The sequence below is a fragment of the Anabrus simplex genome, chromosome 2, assembly GCF_040414725.1.
Source record: "Anabrus simplex isolate iqAnaSimp1 chromosome 2, ASM4041472v1, whole genome shotgun sequence".
NCBI classification, from domain to species: domain Eukaryota; kingdom Metazoa; phylum Arthropoda; class Insecta; order Orthoptera; family Tettigoniidae; genus Anabrus; species Anabrus simplex.
In genome coordinates this window covers 276,189,630-276,203,387 of record NC_090266.1, presented here as the reverse complement: position 1 = coordinate 276,203,387, position 13,758 = coordinate 276,189,630, and the positions used below count along the sequence as shown (strand labels likewise).

The 13,758-nt window shown below is 38.8% G+C and overlaps 1 protein-coding gene across 1 annotated transcript in view; it reads left to right on the top strand.

Annotated features, from left to right (window-relative positions):
• Nucleotides 1-13,758, top strand: part of LOC136863512 (cell adhesion molecule Dscam1) — a 938,330-nt gene that overhangs the window by 732,442 nt on the left and 192,130 nt on the right. Inside the window, exon 21 of the mRNA XM_068225977.1 lies at nucleotides 2,365-2,532. Within this exon, the coding sequence (XP_068082078.1) occupies nucleotides 2,365-2,532 (168 nt within the window). The remainder of the gene's footprint in view (nucleotides 1-2,364; nucleotides 2,533-13,758) is intronic.

Sequence of the window (13,758 nt, the reverse complement as noted above, 5' to 3'; positions counted from 1 at the left end):
CCTTTAAAGGTGGTAAGGAATGGTAAAGACCCACTTTATTATAACAGAGAAATAAGAGACTATGAAGGAGGTGCAGATTAGAAAGAAACAGAGATAGAAGGCTGTGGAAGTAAGGAGAAAATGAAGGAACTTACTAGGAAATTGAATCTAGCAAAGAAGTCAGCTAAAGATAACATGATGGCAAGATAATTGGCAGTTATACAAATTTTAGTGAAAAATGGAAGGGTATATATAAGTTCTTCTAGGCAGAAACAGGTTCCAAGAAGGACAATCCAGGAATCATTAATGAACAAGGGGAAAGTGTATGTGACGATCTTCAAAGGCAGAAGTATTCAGTCAGCAGTATGTAGTCTGGCTCAGTGGCTAACTGGTTAGTGTGCTGGCCTTTGATCACAGGGGTCTCGGATTCGATACCCGGCAGGGTCAGGAATCTTAACCATAATTGGTAATTTCGCTGGCACGGGGGCTGGGTGTATGTGTCGTCCTCATCATCATTTCATTCTCATCATGACGTGCAGGTCGCCTACGGGAGTCAAATTAAAAGACCTGCATCTGGTGAGCCGAACACATCCTCAGACACTCCTGGCACTAAAAGCCATATGCCATTTCACTTCATTTCGGCAGTATGTAAAGATTGTTAGTTACAAGAATAATGTCCAGATAGAGGAGGTGACTAATGATAAAGAAGTATTAAAATTTACCTCTGATAACAATGACATTTACAGTAAGATACAAAAGTTGAAAATTAGAAAAGCAGCTGGAATTGATTAGATTTCTGGGCATATACTAAAGACAATGGGTTGGGATATAGTACCTACCATATCTGAAGTACTTATGTGATTATTGTTTGCATAAAGGATCTAAACCAAATGAATGGAAAGTTGCTATAGTAGCCCCTGTATAAAAAGGAAAGTGTGATAGGCATAAAGCTGAAAAGTACAGGCTAGTCAGTTTGCATTGCATGTAAGCTTTGGGAAAGCATTCTTTCTGATTATATTAGACATGTTTGCAAAATTAATAAGTGGTTTCATAGAAGGCAGTTCGGGTTTAGGAAAGGTTATTCCACTGAAGCTCAGCGTGTAGGATTCCAGCAAGATCTGGCAGATATCTTGGATTCAGGAGGTCAAATGGACTGTATCGCGATTGACCTGTCTAAGGCATGTGATAGAGTGGATCATGGGAGACTACTGGCAAAAATGAGTGCAATTGGACTAGACAAAAGAGTATCAATTTGAAGATTTAGATGCTCCTGGCTTGTAAATGGAATATCTTTCTGTGTCCCCACACAAGGACCTCAGTCATCATTGTTCACATGATTGTGTACACCATTTGCACCAGCATCGTCTCTCTCTACAATGTCACTATCAGTATCGCCACTGTCTTCCACATCACTCGATACATTCATCATGCTCTGAGTGCAATCATCGTCACTAGCGTTATATTCACTGTCATCAACACTTACATCTTTCTCTCCATCAGAATTCCGAAGTAATTCACTAATTCCCTTCTTGGTAAGTTATGTACCATTTCTACCAGGAATATTACCAATATCTCCCATTTCTTTATATTTTTGCACAACTACATAAACCGAATGATAATTCGCACGTAAACGAGGAAAAAAACAATGCCTGGGGCGCTTTCAATTGTGAGAATGATCACTGGCTAGTCAGTGATTTTGGAGGAATACTGAGACACCATATGGTGGCAGATAGTAGCAATACATAGCTGGAATAGACACTGTAGTTCGTACTTCACGTAGTACCAATTTTACGCGCATAGATGTCACAACTGATTTTCTACAGCACATCGCCCGAAACTCTGCTGTGCTGCCATATGGTGTCATGCCAACTCTGATTTCAAGACCTGTGTGCTGCCATATGGCGTCACGCCATCTCAAATTTGAAGACCAGCGTGACACTATATGGCGTCACGTGGCACCCAACGTGTTAATGACAATATCATTGGGATTCCACATTTGCATGTTATGTTAACCATGGTTAAATACAGAACCCTTACTAAGTTGTTTGCTGATATTAAAGGAATCTTATTAAAAATCTATGAATTTTGCAGCAGTATATAAGTTATTCCAAATTATTAGAGACATTAAGTAGTTTAACTGGATTACTTTGCTTAAAAGATCTAGAGCAAAAACTTACACAGCTATTAACTTACACAGGGCTCTGATAGCAGAGAAATTACATAGTAACATTTCTCTCTAAATGTAATTAAAAGTATGCAGCAGAGAAAATTATAAAAAGAAACTGTATATCATATAAAAGGGACATATTTCTTCCCATTAAAATGAAAATAATTAAGTGTATCCAGATCTTTCAAAATGTTATTTTATCATTCTCGATTTCCAAGGTCTAATAGCATCTGAAGAGGAACCATCAAGTGTTGAAGTTGAAGCAGAGGCAGTGGCTTTGGTCAGCCTCAAGAAGTACTCTAACTATACCATCCGTGTTTCTGCCTTCACAGCTGCAGGAATGGGTCCTCCAAGTGATCCTCTACTCTGTCTCACCTCCGAAGATGGTAAGATTTTCTTCTAGAACAACAGCATTTTGCTTCTTAGCCATGGTTATCAAGTTTTTCATATTCAGTAGAACAAGAGAACAGTTCTGAAACCTATTTCTCCGCAAATATTTGAACATAATTCATACGAAGATAGTTTCAGTTGTATACTTGTAAGAAATCTAGCAGTACATGAGGTGTCAATGATGTCTGCCAGCTATTTTGAGGCATGCTGTAAAAGAAATTCAGGAATTCATGATGTGATGAAATAGTTTTTGTAAACCTGACATCTTCAGACTATCATTCGGTATTCAGTTAATATCATTAACTCATTGCATTTTAACTGCGAGCTAAATGATGTTCACATCCTGCTGCGAGTATAGTCCGTAGTAAGTTATGACAATTCACTAAAAATCGAGAAGAAGCTATGCATGCATTCTGGCAGCTACATCGTTTTTCTTCATGTATTAGTTACGAGGGTATTTCAACAAAGATGGCAGTATAACCTTTTTTTTTTTTTGCTAGGGGCTTTACGTCGCACCGACACAGACAGGTCTTATGGCGACGATGGGATAGGAAAGGCCTAGGAGTTGGAAGGAAGCGGCCATGGCCTTAATTAAGGTACAGCCCCAGCATTTGCCTGGTGTGAAAATGGGAAACCACGGAAAACCATTTTCAGGGCTGCCGATAGTGGGATTCGAACCTATTATCTCCCGGATGCAAGCTCACAGTCGCGCACCTCTACGTGCACGGCCAACTCGCCCGGTGCAGTATTATCTAAGACAGAGAATTTACTATTTTTTCGATGAGTGTGCATTAGTAGAGGTTGTCACTCAACCTATTCGCAGCAAACAAATGCTTGATGAAAGTGATATTTTTGATATTTTATGTAATCATAAACCCTCATATCTAGAAAAAAATAGAAAACTTTATTAATACATTGACATTCTTGCATATCCACACAAATATGAAATGCGCGAGAAAAAGGTGGTAGGCTGTAAAACGAATTCCAGACATATTGAAATGCAATAAGTCATTTTCAATTCATATTCAAATGTCAGTAATATTTCCATTTGTGCACAAAATCATACTTGCATACCTTCAATATCATCTTCACTTTGAGTATCTTTGCTAACATCCTCTTCCGAGCCACTATCACCACATAAAAATATTTAAATAAAATTTTATAAGAGCTCCCATTTTTGTTATTGTTATTACTATTATCATTGAACTATTATTATTTTTATATCATTTTTGTTATTGTTATTGTTTTTAATTGCAATGCAGATTTTACATAATTAAAATATGGTAAATATAATAGTATTTTAGAAAACTGTCCTTACTTAGTAGACTGACATTCTTTTATTTGCAAAACATGATATACTATATAAACCATTTTAAAATCCCAATTCCTAGTGGGCCGATGACCTTAGATGTTAGGCCCCTTTAAACAACAAACATCATCATCATCATCATCATCATCATCACCATCATCATCATCATCATCATCATCATCATCATCATCATCTTCTTCTTCTTCTTCTTCTTCTTCTTCTTCTTCTTCTTCTTCTTCTTCTTCTTCTTCTTCTTCTTCTTCTTCTTCAACTGCTAGCTGATGAAAAACAAACAACATTTTTGATTAGTAGATGCTCAAACAAGCAGAAAGAAAAAGTAATTTTGAGTAATAAATTTATAAACTACCTCAGAAAGAAAACATATGGTAAACTTGCATACATACACACATGCATACATACATACATACATACATACATACATACATAATCATTATAGACCATTTTGCCTTTCAGCATTCAGTCTGCAAGCCTCTGAATTTACTAAACGTTGCCACAATCCTCTATTTGCAGCTAGTGCTGTGGTCTCGTTTAGTTCTATACCTCTTATCCTTAGATTGTTAGAACCTGAGTCTAACCATTGTCATCTTGCCCTCCCTCTACTTCTCTTACCCTCCATAACAGAGCCCATTCTCCTAGGTAACCTATCCTCCTCCATTCGCCTAACATGACCCCACCACCGAAGCCAGTTTATGCGTACACCTTCATCCATCAAGTTCATTCCTGACTTAGCCTTTATCTCCTCATTCATAGCACCCTCCTGCCATTGTTCCCACATGTCTGTACCAGCAATAATTCTAGCCACTTTCATGTCTGTTACTTCTAACTTATGAATAAGATAGAGCAAAGTTGATTTGAAAACAGACTGATGTAATGATAGTTTTGTCTGGTAGCTGACTTCCTTCTTACAGAACACTGTTGATCACAACTGCAAGCTCACTACATTAGCTTTACTACACCTTGATTCAATCTCACTTACTATATTACCATACTGGAAGAACACACATCTTTAATACTTAAAATTAGCTACCTGTTCCAGCTTTGTATCACCAATCTGACATTCAATCCTGTTGAATTTCTTACCGACTGACATCAATTTAGTCTTTGAAAGGCTGAAAGGCTGAAGAATACTGGAAAGTAGAATAAGGTTGAGGGTTGAGAATCAGATACAGGAAAATCAGTTTGGTTTCAGAAGTGGAAGATCAACAATAGAGCCCATTTTCATTATGAGACAACTAATGGAAAAGCATTGGGAGTACGGGAATGATATGGTGATGACATTCATTGATATTGAAAAGGCATATGACAGTGTCCCTAGGACGAAAGTTTGGGACAGTCTGGTGCAAAAAGGAATTGGACAGGGATTAATAAAAATGATCATGACATTGTATAAGGAATGTTGTAGCTGCGTGCAAACACAAGTTGGCAGGACAAGTTGGTTCAAAATAACTAGTGGGCTGAGACAGGGAAGTGTTCTATCACCAATCCTGTTTACAATAGTAATGGATGACATCATGAGAACAGCAAAAGCAGCATATGGAGGAAGAGAAATGAACACGATGTTATTTGCAGATGATATTGTGATTTGGGGAGAAGACGACAGGAAGGTTCAAGAACAGTTGAATGTGGTGAATGGGAAGATTGAAGAATGTGGATTGAAAATAAGTGTAGAAAAGAGTAAAACTCTTGTTATGACGAGAGGGGAGAAAGAAGGGAAAGGTCAGATTAGACTTGCAGACAAGCCCCTGGAAGTAGTGGAAACTTTTAAATACCTGGGGAGTGAATTAATGGAGAATGCTCGACTGGATGCTGAGATTAGTAAAAGGATTCAAGCTGGAAGTTGTTTCTATCATAGTGTAAGAAATATGTTATGGGACAAAGATGTGCCAATGGAAGCAAAGGGTACTATGTACAAGATGTATTACGTACCCATAACAACTTACGGAGCAGAAACTTGGACAATGACAAAGAAGGATGAGAGTCGAATACAGGCAGCTGAAATGAAATTCTTGAGGAGTATGATACAGAAGAGTAGACGAGACAAAATAAGGAATGAGAAAATCCGGGAAGAAATTGGAGTGGAAAAAATGAATGATAGAATAGAGAAGAGCCGACTAAGATGGTTTGGGCACATAAAGCGAATGAGCGACGAAAGAATGCCAAAAAAGGTGATGGAAATGCAAGTCCAAGGAAGGAGAGGCCGTGGACGACCACGATTGAGATGGAAGGATACCATCCAACGCAGCATTATAGAAAGAAACCTGGACTGGGACACAGTGTTGGAGGAGGAGTGGTGGAAAGACCGAAGAAAGTGGAGAGGAACCATATTTGCCCCTACCCGGCTACAGCTGGATAAAGGGAAATGATGATGATGATGATGATGACTCATTGCATCTATTTTCAAGTTCCAAGATATTAGACTGCAGACTTTCAGCACAATCTGCCATTAAGACCAAGTCGTCAGGATAGACCAGACTGCTTACTACATTTCCATCGAACTGAATCCCTCCCTGCCACTTTATACCTTTCAGCAGATGATCCAAGTAAACTACGAACAGCAAAGGTGAAAGATTACAGCCTTGTCTAACCCCTGTAAGTATCCTGAACCTAGAACTCATTCTACAATCAATTCTCACTGAAGCCCAATTGTCAACATAAATGCCTTTGATTGATTTTAATAATCTACCCTTAATTCCATAGTCCCCCAGTATTGAAAACATATTTTCCATCGGTACCCTGTCATGTGCTTTCTCTAGATTTATGAAGCCTAAACTCAACTGTCTATTCCTCTCGTAACATTTTTCAATTACCTGACGCATACTGAAAATCTGATCCTGACAGCTCATCTGTGGTCTGAAACCACACTGGTTTTCATCCAACTTCCTCTCAATGACTGATCGCACCCTCCCTTCCAGATGCCAGTGAATACATTGCCTGGTATACTGATTAATGAGATACCTCGATAGTTGTTGCAATCCTTCCTGTTTCCTTGCTTATAGATAGGCGCAATTACTGCTTTTGTCCAATCTGAAGGTACCTTACTAATACTCCATGCTAATCTTACTTCTCTATGAAGCCATTTCATCCCTGCCTTCCCACTATACTTCACCATTTCAGGTGTAATTTCATCTTTTCCTGCTGCTTTATGACAATTGATTTTTTTTTTAACAATTTGCTTTACGTCACACCGACACAGATAGGTCTTATGGCAATGATGGAACAGGAAAGGGCTAGGAGTGGGAAGGAAGCGGCATGGCCTTCATTAAGGTACAGCCCCAGCATTTGCCTGGTGTGAAAATGGAAAACCACCAAAAACCATCTTCAGGGCTGCCAATAGTGGGGTTCGAACCCACTCTCTCCCGAATACTGGATACTGACCGCACTTAAGTGACCGCAGCTATCGAGCTCGGTACAATTGGGCTTATTCACCATCCTTTCCACTTCTTCAAGTGTAATTTCACCAACATAATTTTCCTGCTCTCCATGAGCTTGGTAGTTTGCGACACCACCAGGAAGATTTCCTTTTAAGTTAAGAAGATTTTCAAAATATTCCCTCCACTAGTCCAGTGATTACGTGGGGTCTATTATGAGCTCACCTGAATTACCCTAAACACTGTTCATTTCCTTTTTCCTTCCTTTTCCTAATATTCTCTATTGCTGTCCAGAAATTTTTCCCTGCTGCTCGTTCTAGTCTTTCCAGGTTATTACCAAAAACTTCCCAAGATTTTTTTTTTTTTGATTCAACGACCCTTTGGTTCACTCTGTTTCTTTCGTCTATGTACAATTCCCTGTCTGCATCGGCACTTGTTTGGAGCCATTTCTTATAAGCCTTCTTTTTTTTTTCCTAAGGTTTACAAGCTGCTCAGATGGCTGTGAGCTTGCATGCAGGAGATAGTGCGTTCGAATCCCACTGTCAGCAGCCTTGAAGATGGTTTTACGTGGTTTCCCATTTTCACACCAGGCAATTCTGGGGCTGTACCTTAATTAAGGCCACGGCTGCTTCCTTCCAACTCCTAGGCCTTTCCTACCCCATCGTCACCATAAGACCTATCTGTGTCCATGTGACGCAAAGCCACTAGAAAAAAAAATACAAGCTGCTCTCACTTCATCATTCCACCAATATGTTCGCTTTTTTCCATCTTTACACACAGATTTTCCTATGCATTTCCTTGCTGTTTCTACAACCAGGCGAGTTGGCTGTGCAGTTAGGGGTGCGCAGCTGTGAACTTGCATCCGGGAGTTAGGGGGTTCGAACCCCACTGTCGGCAGCCCTGAAGAGGGTTTCCGTGGTTTTCCATTTTCACACTAGGCAAATGCTGGGGCTGTACCTTAATTAAGGCCACGGCCACTTCCTTCCCACTCCTAGCCCTTTCCTATCCCATCGTCGCCATAAGACCTATCTACGTTGGTGTGACGTAAAACAACTAGCAAAAATTCGCTGTTTCTACTACATCATCCCTGTATGCCACCCATTCCCTTTCTCTATCCTGAACCTGCTTACTGTCCACTGTTTGAAACTAGCACATCCAGATGCATCCTTTTTGTTGACTCAGCCAGTTCTACTTTCTTTCTTCCATAAGCCCCATTAATACGGATAGCTCACCATCGAATTCCATTTCGTTCGCCAAGTTGTTTCCAGGGAGTCCCTTGCCTGTCAAATGGGAGCGGGACTCTGTTACTCCCATAGGTCCAAGGCTTGCTTAAAATGTTCTGAGCTCGGTAAATTCATGAAGCAGGATGCTACCCTAGTTACACATAGTCCAAATGAGAATCTCTCCTCTAACAGGTTAGGGACCATGGTGGATTGTATAGTCCTAGCCACCTGAGCACAAGGAGGGCCATGATTCAGGATATATCCGAGATGCCCACTCGCATTCCATAGCAACTGGCATCCCAACTCTCAGGACCACTTACTAGACCACTTACTAGGACGTGACTATAGTAACCCACGCCATGAACTTAATTAAAATAAAATGACAAAAGAACATCATCAGATTCTATAAAATCACACTCAAATATTCAGAAATGTATAAACATTTGTGTTTATTTCTGTTTAAATACTTGGGAACTTGAAATCTGGAACTTTTCTTACTGATGTCCTCTTCTCACTCCACGCTTATAAATATTTGAGTGTGATTTGATAGAATGTGATATTGATGTTCTCTCAAGAATGAAACACGTCATTCTATTTTAATTAAGCTGTTTCTTTTTCAAGTATAATTCTGTTATGATGTTTTCTTTTTGAAGTTGTTTATAAATTGTTTACTCAAAATTAGTTTTGCCAGAATGAAGAACCTAACAGTTATGATTAACTGAGTTGAAACTGAAGATAGATGGCTTTGGATATTACAAACAAAAAAAAAAGAGCCCACTGTGATACATCAATGCAATGGACTTCATTCTTGAGCTCTGTTCGTTCTCCAGTGTATCACAACATATTCCACACGTAGCCTGTTTTCACTTCCCGAACTTTGTAAGATTCCATTCTGAGCCGGAACCTTTTCTTTGGAGAGTAGACCTTCCAACCAAGGCGACCTTTCCGGAGAAGAAGGATTTTGTCTACGTTTCTGTTACCATATGTATTCATTTTGAAGTGCTTTATAAATTTGTTACTCAAAATTAGTTTTGCCAGAATGAAGAAGCTTCCTGAAACATTTTCATAAAGTGATCAAAGACTGGCTTTACTTTGTATAGTTTTGGAGGCATCTGCCCATTAAATGCCTCATTGTCAGAAAAAATGGAGGAATTTCAATAGAAGGAAAAACATTTTTTCCCTGATGATCTCATAAAGTATGGACATGGCTAGTAACTTCTTACATAAAAATAATACCCCATTGTAGGTTTGTGGACAATCCCTTGAAGAAGCAAAAGTCCAAATAAAAGTTTTATATCATCCTTATTTGTAGGAATGCAGTTTTTTCCCCTACTTCTTGATTTCATTTTGATCATCAGTGTTTTCGCATGAATTTTCTGTTGATCATAAATAATTAGTTTGCTCATGAACATATTGACAGATAGTATCGTCCACAATCAGTTCATAAATCATAAATATCCTCTGGAGTCTTTGCATCCGAAAACTGTCCTTTTATTCCAGGAGTAAATTTTTCTGGAAATCTCCTCTTTTCTGTCCATCTTCCACCCACGTAATAGGCCCTGACATATCAATGCCGTTTGAGTCTGCCTGTCTCTCTCCATCATGACCGTTGTCACTCAAAGTTCACTGTTGAATATGCGATCATTCACTGTGATAACACCAGAATGCTCTCTTTTACCACTTGTGCCTCCTTCTTCTCCAAGGAATGAATTATCTTCACTATCTGAATGGAAGTCACTGAAGTCATCGTCCTCGTCATGAAATTCCAGCATTTTATGTACAAGGGAGCGCAAGCTGTCATCATGTAATTTTTCAACCCAATGTAATTTATAAGACATTATCCTGATTTGAAAGCACTCTCATGCAACATATACCAGAAGTGCAACATATCTATACTTTCAAATTCAATCTTCACTGTAATTACTCTTTTTCACATTGATACACTGTACAGTTCCCAGTCTCATAAAACGTGAAAGCATTAAAATAAGTATATAGTAAGAATGCAGCTGATTATATCCATGCGAGGCAAACACATAGCCTGCTTTTGCACAGAAGCGAGTTTTGTTCAATGAGAAGCAGCTCTGTCTGCTCTGTTTCTATCAAGTGGAAGTACTTACTAAAAATACCAATTGATGACAGGGGCATACAGATAACGAGAACTGAATTTCATAACTCTGGCTAGGCTCAGATTCCAAAAAAATAAAAGATTAGCATTCGACTCAAGTCGCTCTCCTCACCTGGCTGGTTATTTCTACGAGCGACTTAAGTTTCAGTGCCCAGTAGACGGGTTAACATTTGGTAAATTAAGATCTCCCATTACAGTAGCATTTCTTTCTATGTATTTTTGCATGTAGTTGATAATCTTATCAAATAATTCAAATTCAGCATCAGCACCACCCTTGCCAGATGTCACACAAGTGATCACATAATTTAGTTTTGAAAACAGGACATTTACATTTTTCACTTGAAAAACTGTCCACCTCCGTAGCATAACGGTTAGTGTTATTAGCTGCTGTCCTTGGGGGCCCGGGTTTGAATCCCTGTACTGTCAGAAATTTAAGGATGGCAGGAGGGCTGGTATGTGGTTGAAATGGTACATGCAGCTCACCTCGAATGGGGATGTGCCTGAAAAGACCTGCATCTCGGGATGAGGATACAAGTTTTTTTACTTTAAAATACTGGGACATTTTGTAAGAAAGTGGGGCACATGAGAAATGAGAAAAATAGAATTAAATTCAGCATGCAAGTACTTGTATTATAAATCACAATTGCACTTACAATTATTAAAATTACATAATTTCTAAATATACCTGATTACAATTTATTTTTATTATACAAAAAATATTTATCAGATTTATCAGATTTATCTGATCAAGAAGTTTCTTTTCTTTAGATATTTGTGCATGGAAGTGAACACAAAACAAATCTTTAAAATGGGTCTTTTAAAGCTTTCACTGTTTCAACTCTAAGTCTGTTTTTCTAATGTCCATAATATATTTATTAATGAAAAACATGTTAACAGCTGCATTGTATCCTGCAGAGCCAAACAAAACTATACCACAAAATATAAATTTCATGTTTCCATATTGACAGCTAAACTAATAATCAGATATTTCAGATTGTTAGCAAATATTTCACACCATTTATCACTGGCACTTTGATCCTTCAGTTCACTCAACATTTCAAACTTATTTTTACAATATTTTTTCACACACTCAAACTCAGTGAACAAGTTCTCTGTAGCTTTCTTGCATGTTTCTCCACACCAGCGACTCCTTTCCCTTCATTATAAGCTATAAATTTCATTTTTGTTCCGCATTGAAGTGCAATTATAAGAAATAAATTTTCAATACAGTATTGTATTATGTTGTGTTTTTTGTTCACATGTGGTTGACTACATCTGACCGACCTCCACAAGAAATGTAAAATTTAGTGCTGCATAATGTACATTCCACATTGTCATCTACTAATCTTTTGACGAAGGGAATTTCACTTTTGATACTATCATTAACCCTTTCCCATGGACTATCTTTGACTTACTGTCTGGTGAAACCTAGAGTAATAATTTACTTTGTCATGTATAGTAGTGGAGCACCTTCACTAAATAATTTATTCTGTAAAAACCATTATACTTATTCTAAAATGATACAATGAGATCACCTATTTACATGCAGGAACGCCCCCCCCCCCCACTCGGAACGATACATCAAGAAGCATCCAACATGGTACAAGTTAATGTTAAATTGCTTGTTCTTAAAGTCAGTCTGAATTGCTCAACCTGATGGGGCTCTTATTTTCTTTGTAATCCAAAGAACGCAGGACTTCATCCTGAATCCCCCAATTTATTTCATTTCCGGGATCTGTTGGATGAAGATATTTAGATAGCAAGTCATACTGCCTCTCGGACATTATAAATTATTTATTCACTGAATGGGATTGGAAGATAAATTGACATTAGTTGGAATATTATGTAATTACGTAGAGGCCCATAGTCCGAAACAGAATTAACTAGAGGATTAAAACTGATGGTTATTTTTTGTCCAAGTAGCCCTAATAGTTTAACAGGAGACAGTACCTGAATGAGGATTTCCTATCCTGTGCAGTATACCGTATTTGAATTTCCCTTAGGTTAATCTTCTGTCCCAACTGCTTCCCATGTCATTTCCTCAAACTCACTACCATTGCATTTGTCAACATATTAATTTAACTTGTAACAAATATCCTCTTCACTCAACTGGTTATTTGCAGCCATGTTGCTGCAATATATTTACATTCAGTCAACTGTCTGTTCTATCTAAGTAGTATAATGGGAGAGTTCTGTGGCCTCCTCCCGCGGGAAATTTGAATTCTGACGAGAAATTTGAATTTTTGGCGGGAAATTTGAATTTTGGCGCGAGATTTGAATTTATAAACAAAGCCACGTGCTTTTTGACAGCTGTCATCGACAACAACGCATCGCTAACCTCACTGCTGCCATCTTGACGGGCCTAAACCTCAGTAGTGCCAGCTTAACCTAACTAGCGCGAGGTAAACAAAGCCACGTGTTTTTTGACAGCCACGTGCTTTTTGACAAACAACAACGCATCGCTAACCTCAGTACTGCCATCTTGACGGGCCTAAACCTCAGTAGTGCCAACTTAACCTAACTATTTAATCTTTAATCAAGAGAGCACCGTGCTGCCCTCTATGTGGTGGCGGCAAATTCTACATGCTCTTGTTTGGAAACGAACTCACGCGCTTTTTCTTGACAGCCGTCATCCGCCATCGTTAATCAACAGAGCACAGTGCTGCCATCTTTAGCTAGATACCTTTGAAATGTGGTGGCGGCAAATTCTAGTGTTCTAAACACTTCAATCAATGTTCCGATCACATGATAAAGTTAACGGCATAGAGTGCAGTTTTCGATCCCAGCCTTGTTACGTTTCTTCTGTGATTTGCAAGTCTAAACATGCTTAATGACGTCATCACTGCAGCACGTGCTTACTCTAGCTATTCCGATGTAGGTTTAAACTTGTTCGATAGAGCTATGCCTTGACATAAGAGGAGGCCTTAACAGCTTATGAAAAAGCACGTCGAATTTTTCAAATTACCCGCCACCACATTTCAAAGGTATGAGGTTTAGTGCTGTAAAAATACCTGCACGATGCAAAGCTAGCTTTCTTCATCAGAGCAGCCACCACCTTGTGTAAGCACCTCTAGGCCGTATCATAAGCAGCTGTGTATAGTCATCGTTTTGTCGCTGCTACGTCCCGCAAGCACCCCTAGGGCGTCTCATAAGAGCAGCAGTCATCTTGTGCAAGC